The sequence below is a fragment of the Barbatula barbatula genome, assembly GCF_947034865.1.
Source record: "Barbatula barbatula genome assembly, chromosome: 2".
NCBI lineage: Eukaryota > Metazoa > Chordata > Actinopteri > Cypriniformes > Nemacheilidae > Barbatula > Barbatula barbatula.
Genome location: NC_136767.1, coordinates 18,386,196 through 18,403,865, shown reverse-complemented (window position 1 = coordinate 18,403,865; position 17,670 = coordinate 18,386,196). Strand labels below are relative to the sequence as shown.

Genomic DNA, 17,670 nt, shown 5'->3' with positions numbered 1-17,670 from the left:
TTTTGAATGCTTTTAATAAAGATAGTTTAAAAAAATCTGTAATCATTTATTCTCCCTCATGTCATTCCAAACCTAGGACTCTTTCTTCTCAAGAACACAAAAGAAGGTCAAAACCTTCTTCAGAATATCTTCTTCCTTATTCTGCAGAAGAAAGTCATACAAGTTCGAAATGACAAAAGGGATGAGTAAATCATGAAAGAATTTCAGTTTTTTTATGAATCACCAATTAACATGTATTTTCAACAGTCAGTAGCCAGTAAAACCTTTTGGACTTTGAAACAATATTTGTTTAAGAACTTGGAAGATAAATTTGATGTCAACGCACGCTGGGTCAGACAAAAAGCAGTACAGTTTGTTCTTGATAGACTCGCTAATATGAGCAAGATATGTTTTGTTAAAAAAAGAGTAAATGCATTATTTTCTTTATTTTTACCTTGCAAATATCCAATTACCTGTAGAACTCTAAACATAAATTTGCCAGAATACATTTAGTCATTTTATCCAAAGCGACTTACAGAGAGTTCAGGGAGCAATAAAGCGATATGTCATACAGGATCAAAGATAAAATAGGTGCTAATACCAAGTTTCTAGTTTCAACAAAAGCTAGAAAATACCTGTTGAGAGAAAGAGAGAGGGTTAGTTGTTTTTCTTATATGTCTATCAAGTATTCACAGAAAAGTAGTATTTTTTAATGTTGTGAGAAATGTGGTTGACCGGACTGAGTTAGGAAGAATCTTTTACCAGGAAAGAGTTGTGAAGGAGAATGTACGGGAAAGCGATTTACTGCCCTTTTGAAAAGGCAATACAAGACGCCTTGAGGAGTGTAGGAGGGTGTGAAAGAATGCTGGTGCAGATCCAGTGATAGTCCTGTAGGCGAGCTTTTGACTTTTGACTTGAATCTGAGACAGGTTCAACCAATAGCTGGTGGAGATAGGTGAAAATGGGTGTCACATGTGCCCTTTTGGGCTGTTGGAAAACGAGGTGTGCTACTGCATTCTGAACCAGCTGGAGTAAACCATAGCCTTTGCAGGAAGACCAGCAGGGAGAGCATTGCAGTAGTCCAACCTTGAGATTAATAGGGCCTGGACAAGCCACATGCTCAGCGAGATAGGGTCTAACCTTTCTAATGTTAGATAAGGCATGTCGGCATTACCGCATTGTCTTTGCAATGTGATCATTGAAGGACAGTTGTTCATCAAATATGATTCAGAGGTTCCTGGTGGTTCTGGAAGGAGTGATTGTGGTATTGTTAAGCTTTAGCTGGTGAGTTTGTGTTGCAGCGTGGGGTGTGCCGGAAATATGAGTAGTTCTGTCTTGGCAGGGTTCAGCTGGAGGTGATAATCTTTCATTCAAGCTGAGATGTCTTCTAGACATAACGCTGTTTATTCATTATCTCTCATCTCATCATCTCAAGTTTTTTAGTCTTTGACTGAAAAGACAAATGAATGATTAGTGTTGGTCAATTAATTTATGATCTTCTTCAAAAAGTTTATCTCTGCCCTCTGTCTGACATCCTTTAACGTGTCTTGCTGTTTCAAAGGTTTGTAGAAGTGTCCCTAAATTCACAATGGATTAATCAGTTAAGAATTTCTTAAATCTAGAAAAACCTTTAACACAATATATTTTGCACGTTGGTCAGACAGTTCAATATCAGACAATCAGTTATGGTAAATATGGTTGCATCACATGGTGAAGTCCGGGAAAGCATGTAAATAGATTAAAAACTGAGAGCAAATTTCAAATCTTTCCAAACCTCCTGTCAACAAGCTGTGTGTTAATTATTAATATTGAATCAATGCTTAAATACAAAAGTACAAGATCACACACAACAGACATTCTAGTGTCTTCACAGCGCTTCACCATGAGGACTGTAACTGCTCTGTGCGTTCTGATATGCATTCTTTATCAGGCTGATGGAATGAGTGTAAAGGACAACATGTATGTATCCACATTCTCAAATCTGTAATATGTGTTAAAAAGTTATTATAAGTTTGATTGTATTGGTCTCTCCAAGGCAAAGGTCTTTGCGCAAGACACGGGAGGCTAATGCCCCAGCAACAATCGACTGCAAAATGAGTGCTTGGTCCCAGTGGACTCCTTGTGACCCATGCACTAACATTACAGTAGGCCTACTGGACTCTATATTTTGTCTCTCATTTTACCTCTTTGTCTGTCATTTCCCTTATGGGCATTAAGTAAGTATATTGTGTATGTATGACACAGCATCGCTCAAGGGGTATTGAGGTCTTTGGGCAGTTTCAAGGAAGTAGGTGCATAGAACCTATTGGAGAGAGCAGACAATGCATTCCTTCTACTAACTGTGACGAGGACGCTCCACCTGTCTGCAAAAGTTCTCAATGGCAGTGTGATTCACGTCAGTGTTATTATTCGTTCGATTAATGGTTTCTAATGGTTGCGTGAGACAAGGAGCTATAATCAGTGATTATGAATATTACTTCATAGAGAAGTGTATAAACAAGAATCTAAAGTGTAACGGAGATGACGACTGCGGCGATGGGTCTGATGAGGATGACTGCCAAGACTTTAGACAACCTTGTGGCAAGTTAACTGTAGTTGAATCTGACATAGCCTTGAAAGCTGGATTTGGGTGAGCACATTTTATCTTTCTACGGAAAAATATTGAATAGCGTATAGTTGTATACACCTGAACATTTTGTGTTAGATATGTCTTTTTGAATCAGATTGTACTAATTTACAGATTGTGTTATCTTTTTTTATACATGAACTATTACTGAGCTGCATATTTTTATTTATTTATCTAAGAAGTCTTAGGACTATTATTTGTGTTTTAATAGGATAAATATTCTGGGATCTGGAACTCGAATGAATCCCTTCAATAACAAAGTCTACAATGGTCAATGTAATCGGGTCAGGGAACCAACCACAATGGAAATGATTAGAACACCATGGAACATCGGAGTTCTCAACTATGAGGTCGGTCTTAATGTGCAATGCAAACTGCTGTTTCACATACATTACGTTTGATTTTTTGATAGTTTATTGCAAAACAGAGGGGAAAAAACCAATATATGCTGCACTGTAGATTTCCCAATATTGATTGAGAGGCAAACAAACCAACGGCCAGGCAAACAAGTAAATAACTGCACTGAAATCATAGCAAAGACAATGTGATCCTGAAATCCAGGCTAAAGATTAGAGGTATCATGTTAAATAATTTCACTATTTTGGAAATCTTTGACATGGCTTTACTCAATCAACATTCAACATATCAAGTTTGTTCAACGAATGTTCCTTAAATAATGTGATTTTATGTAGAAACCAATCAACCAGAAAAAGCGCTTTTAGCCCTGACCCTGTGAATTTCTCTTCATCTTCAGACAAAAATGGAAGAGACAACTTCTAAGGAGATGTATGAAGACGTTCACTCTTTAATAAAAGAGTTAACTAAGGAATCAAGCACATCTATTGATGTGGGGCTGAGCTTTAAATATTCACACACTAAGTCCTCCAGTAAGTCTGGTGAAGCTACTGGTGAGGCTGGCAGCGCTGATAAGGGTAAACTTGATGGCTCAGCAGGGATTGATTTTAACCATGGAAGAACAAATATGATCAAACAGATCTCAGAATACACAAACACCAAAGTAAGTGAAATTTTCATTCTTCATGCATTAAAACGTCTCAGTTTACGACTGTAACCATAGTTCCCTGAGATACGGAACGAGACACTCCGTCATGGAATGACTCTATGCGGAACGCAAGGACCGTGATGTGCGTGAAATTGTGAATGGAACTATGGTTACAGTCCTCCTAACCTGAGACGTTCTCTTTCGAGGGAACACTGCATTGTATCATGGAATGACTATATGGGGGAAGAAATGCACACTACGCTATTGTGAGTTGTGACTGTCCTGGGACCCGTTTCAGAAAGCAAGTTAAGTGCAAACTCATAGTAAGTTAACCAAAGAAAACGGGATACTCTGGGTTTTCAGTTTCAGAACGCGAGGTATATCAAACCCGTGACCGCGGGGTAAGTCATGCCTGTTTCAGAAATCAAGGTATCTTATACTTAGAGTGAGTAACCATAGTAACCTACTCTGTGAACCTAACCTGGTCGGGAGCAGGTTTTATTCCACTAACCCGAGGTTTGTTACAATCTCCGCCCCCTTTTCAAAGCGCGAGCGGTGTTGAACTTGCCTACGCCGTTTGTTTTCCTTTATCGCGCACAAGTTCGTAACACAGACATTAAATGTCTAACCGGAGGATTTTTTATTTGAGCGATACCGTTTTTCTTTACAGTCCATTAAATATATTCACATTATGTTTCGTCCATAGAAAACAAACCTCACTCGTCGTGGCCGCGCTCTTACATCTGAGCAGATTCTCTGTATGGCCTTACGTTTCTATGCAAATTGAAGCTTTCTTTACAACACCGGGGATGCAGAACACGTTAGCAAGGCAACTGTATGCAGAGCAGTAAGAAAAGTGTGCATCGCTCTCAAGCACTTTTTATACATTTGTGTTAAGTTTCCTGTGAGAGCCATCAAAGAGGAGTTTCATTGGACTGCAGGTGAATGGTGAACGTCTTTCCGAATAAGCTGATCAAATAAATGTGGTCTTGCTGCCCACTCTGGAAGTAAGCTAATAATTTAAATACCCTTTAGGATTTCTCAATGTGATTGGGTGCACACGTAACCCGTCCCACTCGCGCTGTTTTTTGTCTTCTATAGACAGTGCTCGGTTCTCATATCCTCATAACTTTCAAGGCCAGTTTATTAAATATATCAAACATTTCCCAGTCAGGCATCCTACAAGCAAGAACATTTAAACTCACCGGACTGAATATATTTCATTTTCAGCTGCTGCCATGTTCTTTTTATTGCAGAAGGATTGCACCTACATGACAAAAATCGTAGGTATATATGTGTGTGTGTGTGTATATATATATATATATATATATATATATATATATATATATATATATATATATATATATATATATATATATATATATATATATATATATATATATATGTATGTATGTATGTATATCTTACATGTATATATATAGTGCCTCCAATTCGACTGGCGAGAAATAAACGGAGCGCTTTTTGTCACGTGGCGTTGCCATGGTGAATCGTGTTATCTTCGCTCAATTGATGATGTCTTTTTAAAGCCGCGGTGAACGCGCGTAACCTAGAGTAAACTTACTCAGAGTGGATTGAACTCATTTAAACCAGCTGTTCTGAAACAAAAAACTCAGAGTAGCGATTATCTGAGTAAATCAACTCAGAGTTCATATTTTAACTCAGTGTTGCTTGAGCCTCCTTATTGAAACGGGTCCCTGGTGTAAGGTGTCTACACACATCTTAGGACAAAACAATTTTTTAAATTCTGAATTTGGACAAAACCGAAGTGTATGCTATTGGTCTTATCACTGTTTAAACAGAATACATCTGGTTTTGAATGTATGTAGATCTGACTGTCATCGGCATTAAAAGTGGAAGTTATGACCAAGTTAACCAAGAGGAAAAATATATTAAAAAGACCTGCAGACCTGCAACCACCCATCACAACAAACTGCTTGCAATCAGAGAGATAGGATTTAAACCACTTCAATGCAGAATTAAAAACTCCAAAGACTGTCTCTAAACGGGTGATTAAAATAGAGTGATCTATATTATCAAAAGCGGCAAGATCAAGAAGAATCAGTATAGATAAGCGGCCGGAATCATAATCCATTACAAAGTCATTAGTAACCTTAACTAGTGCTGTTTCGTGCTAGGCTTTAATGGACTAGTGTTGATGCACTTATGCATTTTGTTGCCTATGTTGTTATAATTGCTTCCAATGTTTCCTCATCTGTAAGTCGCTTCGGATAAAAGCGTCTGCTAAATGACTAAATCTAAATGTATATGTTTCAGTACTGTGTAGTTTACGGAGTCCTGATTGAAGTGGCTCAAAAAGATGTGGAGATGTGAAAGCAATTGAGAAGCCACTGTTTGTTCTAAAAAATGGGCAAGGAATGGATGGAATTATTCAGGTTATCAATGCCATGAATTAGGACAGGAAGAACCCAAGTGCAGGCAACGGTACTGAAGGGGTTAAACGCCAAGACTTTGATAATATAAGAAGCACAAAACGAACACACACAATGGAGGAAAACACTAACCAAAACACAAAATTAAAACACATACTTCCCACATGAGGTGCGCAAAAACAAGCTACTTTCTCAAAACAACGTCACACGGAGAATAAGAAACAAAGCCAGGGGCACTAGGAACATCAAACACACATAATCTTGACAGGGAACAAGTACAACGAACGAGCACGAGACAATAGACAAGAGGGCATTAAATAGGGAGACAAACAAATGAGATAACGGTGGGCAGGTGTGGGTAATGAGACACAGGAGGAAAGCTATATTAGGAACGAGAGGGGCGGGGCTGATGACGAGATTGGAGAGAACACATATTATGTCCTGATTGATAATAATATGTTTCTCTCCACATAAAACACGTGGGTGTGTCATGATTCTGCCACTAGACTAGCGAATCAAGAAAAGAGAGGGCAGAATCATGACAATAAAAGTCCATGTTGTTTACAGGGGTGACAGCAGCAATTTTAAGTGCAGCTGGTACAACACCAGTGCACAAAGAGTCATTAATAATACTCAAAACAACAGGACACAGGGAATCAAAACATGATTTAAACAGACAAGAAAGAACCGGATCAACTCTAGAAGTCTTTTCAAAACCATATTACAGAGAGAAGGGAAGGTCATGAATGGCAAAATTGGAGAGAAATACCAGAAAATGCCGGAATACAGTGCATAAGGAAGAATCAGCCAAAGTATGAGTACTGATGATGTTGTTACGTATATTATCAATTTTGGTGTTAAAAACTCATAACTTATTACAAAGGTCAGTTGAAGCAGCTTGTTGATTCAGTGAAAAAGTTGTTTAGGGTTTCTCTGATTGCTGACAATTATCTGTGAAAAATAAATAGATCTAGCAAACACAAATTCAGCCTTATATTCAAGTAAACTGTCCTTCCAGGCCTGGTGAGGAACAGATAAACCTGACATATGCCATCTACGCTGCATTTTATGACACAAGGCCTTTATAGCATGCAGATCAACATTGTACCAAGTAGCGGAGCGCATGCAAAAAAAACGAATCATGATTTCAAGGTGGCCATACTGCTTAACTATTGATGGATGTCAACTGGTCCAAAACGCGGCAGCTCGAGTTCTTACACATAAAAAAGTATGAGCATATTACCCTGATTCTGTCAGCCTTGCACTGGTTTCCCATAAAGCAACACATTAACTTAAAAATCTTGCTAATTGCCTATAAAACCCTACATGGTTTAGAATTGCTGGCTACACCGACATGGAGTGCCCGGCTGCACCGACCTGGAATGCCCGGCTGGGGATCTGTTGTGCAAATGGGATTCCGGCAGCTTTGTCCCTGGGGGGGAGCCCGGCGGCCTCAACCCTGGAAGGGAGCCCAGAAGTCAGAATATTAACATTCCGAAGTTTTAGGCTCCACTAGTTAGATCAACCGGAACCAGGAACACTTCCAATAACAAATGATGTATTTGTTGTATCAAAGAGTGCAGAAAAGTACTCTACTCTCAGCCAGTCTTGTCTCATTGTTCCAAGCTTTTGCCAGAGGGGAACGGGAATCCCCTGGTTAGGCCTGGTTACCCTCTGATGTTTTATTTCCTCAAATGGAGTTTTGGGTTCCTTGCCACCGTTTGCTTAGCTGAGGGGCTGCTAGAATTTTAAAGTTGTATTTAATTTACACTGCATATAGGAATTCATAGTCTGTTTAATAGTTGACCTGTGTTTCTCTCTCCTTATCTTGGGTGTGTGGTTCTATGTGATGACCCCTGTGCATGTGTGTGTGTGTCTGCGTGTCTGTCTGTGTGCGCGTTTGTTAGTGTGTCTGTGTGCGTGTTGTGTGGAGTGTTTTGTGTGTGGGTGTGTCTGAATCTGTGTGTCTGTCTTCTGTGTTTTCACGTTTTTTTTGTTTTGATTTGTATAACCTTATATGTTTTGCTTATAGTCGATATGTTTTCTTGTACAGCTGCTTTGTAACAATGAAAAGACCCAGGCAATGAAGAAAGGTCTAGATTGTAAAACCTCATAAATGTATGCGAGGAAGTCCAACCCGCAGCATCACAAACGTCTTGCTTACCTACCCCAACAGAAGGGACTGCGAAGAGGCCATACTCCAATTAGAATGCGCCCTGACTCTGAACGCCTTCCAGGCACCTCGTAAGCCAAATAAATGGCCTGTACGACCCATCTACTGATGGTCTGCTTAGAGGCCGGCTGACAACTACCTCAAGGTCCAAAATAGACTAGCAATTGGTCAGACTTTCTCCAAAAAAGAATACCTTCTTAAATACTCCTGCAATGCCCTGACCGGGCATAATAAATCTAACCTTCCACTGACTAGTGAGGCAGAGGGTAAAAGGCCTGGAGAACTAGGGCCCTGCCAACAGTACCAGGCACCTTCGGAATATAGCCCGGTCTACGGTGCAGAAAAGCCTTGAACTCCCAGCATGGAGGGGACACCGAAAGAGCTTGAAGATCCCCTACCCTCATCAAAGAGGTAATGGCTAGTAAGAAGGGATAAATGAGGGACACATTTTTGTCGAACCTGGACTTAAAAGGCTCAAAGGGTGCCTGGGAAATTCCTTCAAGAACTACAGCTAAATCCCAAGCCGGAACTCTAGCCTGAGAAGGAGGTCTCCTTCTAACAGTGCCACGGAGGAAACGTATGCCCAAGGGTTGTCTCCCTACTGACCCCTGAGGCAGACTTGCCACTTATACCTTGATAGTAGAAGGTGCAAGACCTGTAGAAACGGTCTTGAAGAAACTTTAGAACTGAATCCAACAGGCAGTTAACTGGGTCCAAATTCCTTTCATTTCACTATAAGGGGAATAGTCTCCACTCCAAGGCATTACGCTTCCTGGAGGAGGGAGATCTAGAATTCAGGATGGTCTCAAAGACTTCTGTTGAGAGACCTTTGTTCAACAATTCATTCCCCTCAGTGCCCAATGCGTGAGATTGGGGAGCTTTCTCCACTCATGGAAGAAGTGCACATATACATTTTAAATGAATTTATAAAAAGTGGTTGCTTGGGGCTTTGTCACTTGGCTACCGCCTGGAAAACAACCTCCAAAATCTCCTCATACCCAGGGGAAAGAGGAGTTTCATAAAATTCCTCTAATCCCACTTTATTAATACTAGCACTCTCTTGGTCCTCGAAACTAGAGCAGTGCACAGGGAGGAACAGGACAGGAAGGAAGCTACCTTAGCATGCTCAACTCTCAAAAATTCTACACATAGCCTGTATGTATCCCCACTAATGATATATCGTTGCCAGGGTGTAGCACATGGCTTATCGAGCCTTTTCTTTCTCTTACTAATTACAAAACTCTTACAAAACAGCACAACTTTTAGATAACTTTGACAAGACACATACACAGAGCGCTTTGCTGAAATGGCATAAGCTGATTTGCACTGTTTACCGAGGTCTATTTATACCTTCCGGTAGTCACGTCACTCGTGACGCCATCTCCTTGCGACTATCAATTGCGAGCTAGTTCCATACACAATTTCACGCATGTCGCACTACTGGCGTTCCCCCATAGAGTCATTCCATGATGCAGTGTAGAGTTCCCTCTAAAGGGAACTGTTGTTACTGCAATTAAGATCTGAAGAAAATATGTCTTCTGCAACTAAGCAGATTCTGTTTTTCAGAGAAAGGTCTTCATGAGAGTGAAAGGCAAACTACAACTGGCAACCTACAGGATGAAGCAGCGGGGACTGGAGGTTGATCAATTGTTCCTGAATAATGTGGATGCCCTGCCACTCGAATATGAGAAGGGAGCATATTTCGCTTTCTTGGAGGAGTATGGAACACACTACACCAAAAATGGAGGGTCCGGTGGAGAATATGATCTTGTTTACATATTGAATTATGATGAGATCAAACACAGAGGTAAAGTTAATACCAATAACGTTAATACAAAAAATATTATTGATTACCTTACAGGGGTAATTCACCCAAAATTACTTTCGTCTTCAGAACACAAAAGAAGATATTTGAAAGAATGTTGGTACCAAACAACAGTGGCACCCATTGTGAGGTGCTAGCGCTGGGGAAGTAGCTTTCAGTCCCAGCGTGGGCGTGAAAGGGTTGGGCGTCTCTCTGTGGTGCGTGAAAAGGGAGGTGCGTCTCTGCCGATCACTTCAGTCGCTGGTCTGTGTGGGAGCAAGAAGAAACAACCAAGCATTAGGCCAATCTCAGATAGGAGAACGAGCTCCTCGTGTTCTCCTCTGCCCATGCTTAAATAAGACCGCTTAAGGATGTGCAGGTGGAAGCAATCGGCAGGCGCTGTGGCTTGATTGCGGTGTTTCCATGGCGACGCTGATTGCACACTGACCCGCTCGTCACAGTGCACATACAATCAGTAGCTGTTTTAGGCACGGGCGAATGGGGCGGTCGCCCGGGGCGGCATTTTTTCATGTCACATGAGGGCCGTCACTGGCACGAGCAGTAAAAAAAAACTCTCGCCCGCCGCGAAACGGTTTTCTATTATCTATCATTCATTCATTGTGTGGGGAATTGACAAATTGGCGCCCCTGGGCGAAATGAGCGTTCGCGAAAAACTTAATTTTGGCGAAAATTCGCGCCGCGTTATTCAAACAGGATCTTGCTCTAGTAGGGCCGTGATTGTGATATAGCCAGCTGCAGAAGCCCATCCCATGACGCAAATTCAACTAGTGGGCTAAACTCAGTCACACAACACCTCGACTTTCTTCCAAATAACGCACATTTTATTCATAATGTAATGAATACAGGCCTATATCCTGCACATTTTAGTTTTTCTGAATTGTGTGAAATGGCTAATAAAGAATAAATTATACAAAACGATTATGTGTCACCTCACCAAGGTGAATTGGGAATTAGTCTTTGTGGCCGTGACTCGTTTCGTGACGTGAGTGACAGTGTTGGGGGCGGGGGATGGGAAATCGAGTGCCAAATAAACAGAGATGGACAGGAAAGGGTTAAAGCCATCAGGTGCACAAAAAAATTATTTTTGCTATTGAGAAATGTAATTTTCTCTTTCACTTATGTTGTTATAATAAAATATGACGGGTTTGTCATAATTTTGTGCGTGTGTTTTATTTTAAAAAAAATTTGGGGGGGGCGCACAAAGATGGTCTCGCCCGGGGTGCAATTCAATGTAGAACCGCCACTGCATACAATAGAAGTTTGTTGGTATTGTTTGGTAAATAACATTGTTCGAAATATCTTTATTTGTGATCTGAAGAAAAAAGAAAGCCCTACAGATTTGAAATGACAAAGGGGTTAATAAATGAGGACAGAATTCATTTTTTATGCCTTTATTTTCACAAATTGGATCTGATAGCATGTTATTTGCATTCATATAAAGTTCTCTCCATGATGTGGAGTAATCCACTTCATAGGATTTACACTTAATTGGTCATTCAAACTTCATTGGATGATTCATATTTCATTACAGAGAGTGTGGAAACCCAGCTGAAGAAATGCTTCGAGATTGGTTTGGATCTAAGCTTGGGCACATCCAACATTGGAGGAGGAGCGAAGGGTAAACCGAAATTCTGTGATGAGCTAAAACCCAAGGACACAGGTGCATCTGTTACCTTATCAACACGTTAAGGGCATGCTGTCTAATACAACAAAAAAATAACCATTTCGTAAACCACTTTTTAACCAGATGGCAAATCTAAAAAGGGGATTGTTGAAAAGGTGCTGATCTCAGTGAAAGGGGGTAGTACAGAAGCTGTGATAGCCTTGACGACACAACTCAAACAAAAGGACCAGCTGGACTACTCTCACTATGTAAAATGAGCACAGACTGTCGCTCTACATCCTGCTCTCATTTACAGCGATGTAAGAATGCACTTCACTCTATCATCACTTTAATGCTACTTTTGGTAGCTGAACCTCTGTTTTCATTGTACTGATAGCCTGATCCCATCTACAACGCCATTCCTTTGGAATTTGCCAATGGTCAGTTGAGGCGGGACAATCTCAGAAAGGCCGTGGATGACTATGTGGCTGAGTACAGTTTGTGTAAGTGTCAGCCATGCCAGAACGGCGGCACTGTTATCCAGATCGATGGAGAATGTAAATGCTTGTGCCCACTAGGAACGGAGGGAGTCGCATGTCAGACGATTGACGGAGACCTAGCGAAAGGTTTGTTTTCCATATTTGCTATTTGTGTCAGGTTGAGTTTGGCTGTATATATGTTTCAATTATTGTTTGTTTTAGGTAAAGAATTTCAACAGCAGGGTAACTGGGGCTGCTGGTCCGCCTGGACCGGATGCTCTGGGGGGCGCCACAGGCGCACACGTACCTGTAATACACAAGGTGTCACAAATGCAATTTGCAAAGGAGATACAGTCAGGGAAGACCACTGCTAAAAATCCATTCAAACATGCTTTGTGCAAATAAATGTAAAAGAAATAAACTGTTTCCATGAAGATTTCTTTCATTAGATGTTGAAACTTCTAGTTAAACAATACCGCCAGCTTGTGGTCGATCTAGGCAGACACTTAAAATGCAATAATATTTGTGAACATTATACACATTCAATAATGTTACATATCATGGTTATTTTACATTTACGCATTTGGCAGACACTTTTATCCACAGCGACTTACATAGCATTATCCTATACATTTTACATAGGTATCTGCAATTGCCTGGGATTGAACCCACAACCTTGTGTTGTTAACACAATCCTCTTACCACTGAGCTCTTACCACTCAGAAATTACCTAAGCACTATAGCACTAAGATAATAAAAATAAAATAATTATTATATAGGAACATCAAAATGAACAAATAAATCATAAAATATAATAAAATATTATGTTTTATTATATTCTTGAACTGAAGCGCCAAAATATGGTTCTATGTAGCACTTAAAGTGGTTCCCCTATGATTACAAGCCAAGAACCTCTTTTAGTGCTCTATATAGCACCATTGTTTGTGTCATATTGCCTAAAGCAGATATATTTTTTCTTAGCTTTTACACACGGTCTACATTACATTTAAGTTCAATGCCCACACCGAGATCAAACTTTGCAGTTGTATTGTAGTTTATTCTATTAAATCAAATGACAAAACACGGTTTTGTTTAAATGCTTGTATTGTAGTTAGACAAGGTTTGAACAAGAACAGAGGGAGAGGTGGCTCACTTTTCACTCTTTTGGGGCCTCTATAGAGGTCAGGTTAATAGATTAGCACTCCCCTTTGAGAGCCTGAGAAGCTTCTTTTATCCTCAAAACCTCTGTCAGGCTTTCATGATTGTCAATTGTAATTGGCTTTGGACTATATGTACATATGGATGGAAATCATATTATAGTATTTCATAATTTATTCAGATATATTCAGATGTAAATCACCTGCTTTTATGGTCCTTGTCAATTTGTGTAACATTCATTTAACATGATTAATAATTTTGAAAAATTTACAACACTTAACCACTGTGCAAAACAGTGAATGTTTTAATAAGGGTTTTTTAAAACAATGTCCCAGTAAAGGAAGATTCTTAGGGTCATCCATTGAAGTTTATAGGAGGCATCACGCCACATTAACTTTCCTCTCTGTCTCAGCATTGTGAAAATTAAATTATGGCGCATGTCATTGCAGCTTTGTCTCTCCACTTCTCTCACTCCTTTCACCGTCCCTCCTTAAGCCTAATAAACTGAACATAGAAGTGCAATCAAGTCATAAGCACCCCTGCACACTTTTTCAGGCTAAGTAGGCCTACACCGATGGTGGAAATGGGACCTCTGATTGTCCGTGTAGGTCATTTGGTGAAGAAGCTTTACGATAACTGCCCTTCCCCCAAATTCCTTCTTTAAGAAGCCTCTTTAGGAACCATCCCCCCAATCCGATGGCCTGACAACAAAACACCTATTGCTTTTTAAGGTTAGTCCCTATATATCAACCCGTGCTTTGACCTCTAATTTTCAAAGATATTAAAGGGTCTCCAATTTTCTATGTACAAAATAATATATGTTTTACCACAAACCATGTTCATGCATTTTTCTATTGGCTACATTTGGAGTTCTGAGCTATGAAGAAATAAAATGCAACTTTCTTCTCATATTCATTGAAGTCAGATTAACATAATTTACATTGTAATTCTTGCTCCTTCTCGTCGCTCAAGAACGTTCACTCTCCTCTTTCTAGAGGTGTCAGCTAGAAGACAGAATGAAGTGCCTGGTCATTGTGTGGCGCCTCTATTGTGTGTTTAGTATTAGCATGACAGAAGTGCCACTCGACTTCTTCGTCATTCATTAAGACTGAGACCCCACTTCAACCTTGAAATGAACTAAGCACTGTGGCCATCTTGGACCTCTAGAAAGAACCATTAAAATTCTCTCAATGAAACGTTTTTGTGAGAGGCTAAACGTTTCTTTTAATGTGTGGGAAAAGGAGATATTCTACACATTTTAGGATACTCCATACATTTTATGGAGTAATATCTCTCTGCCAAGCACTCTGAATGCTAACTGAGCTCATGTTGTTATATTTAGTCATTTTATAGAACAAAGTGTTACAAATATTATTCCAAAAGCAGATTTGTATTACCCGAGTGCTCTCAGGGAGATGCAAACTCAAGTTTAACTATCGACAAGCCCACTTGAACACACACACAGTAGCAGATTGAGTACATTTGTGAAGGCTACTTGAGGTTCACTTCATTCACTGTAACATTGCTTTTTTCATGTCAGCTTGAGTGAAATAAACACTTCAGCTTCGAATAAATAAGCCAGTCAGGGTCTTGCTAGGCTCTCATGCTGCTCAAGTCTGATCCCCTTAGAAAACAACCTTGTTACTTCAGATGTTGAGAGTCTTAAGGAACCTAAACTTACACCTCTGTAAACATGAAAGGTCAAGTGCAGGCACAAACTGAGCCAAAATAGTGAAACGTTGTTGAAAGTAAGAAACATATTACTTAGCATAAATTACTACATTTGTGATATGTAATACTGTACCAAAGACAGGTTTCCATCAAGCATCATATGTTTAAGGGCATAGTAATCTAGTAGCCTACATGAACAGATCTGGTTCAAGGCTTATGACAGTGGCCTTTGTTATTAATAATAAAAGATCATGATATCTATCCATGATATGAAGTCATATTTGTATTATCCTTTGTATTTAGAATTTGAATAACAGCAAAGAGCTGGTCACCCTGTGACTGTTACTACAATTCTTTGTAAAGCCTTTTTGAAAGCCGACATGCCCATCTTTACTTTTTTGGTTTAACTTTTTTTGTTGTTTTTACTTTTGTATATAACCTAATGAATATGCATTTGGAACAGAAAGTAATAACACAACTGGATCTGTTGTAACTGATAAGTTAATAAAAAAACAATAAATGTTGCAAATGCCAAGTCATGTAGCAAAATAAATAAACTACTTTCATACAAACTTTTTGTTTATGAAACTAAGTAAAATAAAAAAGAAAGGAACCAGTCAATAATCTTTAGCCACCATTTTACACTGTACTTATTTAAGGAATGTTATCCACACGCTCACATTATTCTATATAAACAGAGCACTTTGACAATAACTGTGTTGTTTACAGGGATAGTTTGCTCCAAAATTCTGTCATGAATTAAATTAAAGTAGGCTATGGTAGTCAATGGGGTGCAAGAACTATTTGGTTACCAGCATTCTTCCAAATATCTTTCTCTGTGATCATCAGAACAAAAAAATGTATACAGATTTGGAACAAAGAAGTTACATTTTTGGGTGAATTATCCCTTTTCACAATAATTGACAATCCTGATATTATCCACATAAACCGAATCTTATACAAAAATAAACGTCCAGTATTTATTTATCTTTGTAAAGCACTTCCTACGACAGTTAATAACTTAAAATATAGCTGAATACACATTTTCAACCCAATATCAAACATGGTCCTTCTCGTGGTGAGCAGATTTTGGAAACTCGCTACAGTTTTGACACAATCTTTTATGTCGAAGTGGTGATTATCATTTTCCTAATCTCATATCCAATGGGCAATTTAAAGGATCAACATAAAAAACTTTCGTTTTGATGCAATCCTAGAAAATATGCAAAAATAGTGAACGACAATGTAAAACTGTATCGTGCTCTTATATCTCCGGCAACATTCTCCTCTTCGTCATAATCAGTCGCATAGTCCTCTAAATCTTCCTCCGTATCCGAGAACCCACTCCCGATGGCATAGCTGTCGCTAAAGCAAAAGTTTTTCATGCTGACTTTAATATACTCGCATATAGTTCTCTCCGTGCCGTCGCAAACGCAAGTATCCAGCAGCTGGGCTTTAGGAATAGAGCGCATGTTAGTGATGACCCGCCGGCAATCGTCGGAACATCGCTCTTCTCCAAACAGTTTCCTGCAGTGATACAAATAGTCGCGCATGGCGGTGCTGCACTCCGTATCCTTCTCGCACTGCATACGGGCTTCGGTGCAACCCATGTGACTGGTTCTGGGCATGCATGGCTCGATGGCTCGCTTGGTCATCTCGCAAAAACTGTCGGAGGAGCAGTCGCAGTCTTCGAGCGCAGGGCCATTCGCGGTGAGGTTAAGTTGGATGATGGACTGAACGCAGTGACTGGGACATTGCTTCTTCCTACCGTTTAACACAGGACCGCACGATTGTAGATATTGACTGTACGCGAAGTGGCACTCCACATCACCATGACACTTCATGATGGCCTGCCAACATATCAAACGTTGGTTGTGTGCCGGGGATGCAGTGGATGAACGAAAAAAACACATAGACGCGAAACCTATGGACAAAATCAACATATGCAGGCATTGAGTGACCGTGGAGTAGCCAGAGTTCGCCATTCCTCGATGCGCCCACATGGAACAAATAAAAATGTAACTTATTAGGTCAATGTTTTCCATTTATTGGTCTGTCCAATAACACGCATGATACCTTGCTGTTCCTCTGATGCACACGACGTTAATTCAGCTTTTGCTCTCTGCCCACCGTTTTGTTGCCCACTTTAGGTGTGTGGACATACTTATTCCTCGAATATCCAAAGAGCGTCAAAACTCCACATTGGATTATCACCAATTGGACTGGAGTTTGCTTCGCAAAATCTCATTGCGAGTTAAACAAACGCATTACATTTGCTCACTGCCGCGAGGTCAAAACGCTCAGAAGCATCTTGATGCGCCTTGAGTAGCCTATTGTATCCACAGTTCTTGGTTTCCTACCTTTCAGATGAATCAGCTGATTTAAAATCACAAAAACAATCGCGTGTTAATATTGTTTAAACAAAGCTTAAAGAATCCAACGCACTAACCGGACAACAGTTTTAATAAGAAGTCCCTCCGTGTATCCGCTCAGTTGCTCATAACTCTGGTGTATGCATGCATCTTACTATTGGTCCGATTAGTTGTTGTGGTTTCTGACGTCACTGTGAAGGAGGCGGTCCGAACTTAAACAATATGGAAAGGGTGCATCAGTACAGTATATATTTGTATTAATGCTTTATTGAACATTTTGCTATTACAAAACAATGTTACAACATAAACATAACATAACATTAAGAAACACTTGCTGCCCTCCACGTGATTGCAAACAACCTATTGAACA

The 17,670-nt window shown here is 39.9% G+C and overlaps 2 protein-coding genes across 2 annotated transcripts; one reads left to right on the top strand and one right to left on the bottom strand.

Moving 5' to 3' along the window:
* The first annotated feature begins 1,003 nt into the window (after window positions 1-1,003).
* On the top strand, window positions 1,004-12,526 carry c9 (complement component 9). Its single transcript, XM_079471293.1, has 11 exons — window positions 1,004-1,938; window positions 2,015-2,123; window positions 2,224-2,374; window positions 2,464-2,608; window positions 2,817-2,955; window positions 3,360-3,623; window positions 9,759-9,999; window positions 11,549-11,677; window positions 11,765-11,895; window positions 12,018-12,246; window positions 12,322-12,526. The coding sequence occupies exons 1-11, from the start codon at window positions 1,796-1,798 to the stop codon at window positions 12,471-12,473; spliced, it is 1,833 nt and encodes a 610-aa protein (XP_079327419.1). The 5' UTR covers window positions 1,004-1,795; the 3' UTR covers window positions 12,474-12,526.
* Window positions 12,527-15,458: 2,932 nt separating this feature from the next.
* On the bottom strand, window positions 15,459-17,343 carry gas1b (growth arrest-specific 1b). Its single transcript, XM_079474290.1, has one exon. It carries the CDS (start codon window positions 16,971-16,973, stop codon window positions 16,110-16,112), a length of 864 nt encoding a protein of 287 aa, XP_079330416.1. The 5' UTR covers window positions 16,974-17,343; the 3' UTR covers window positions 15,459-16,109.
* Window positions 17,344-17,670: the final 327 nt, after the last annotated feature.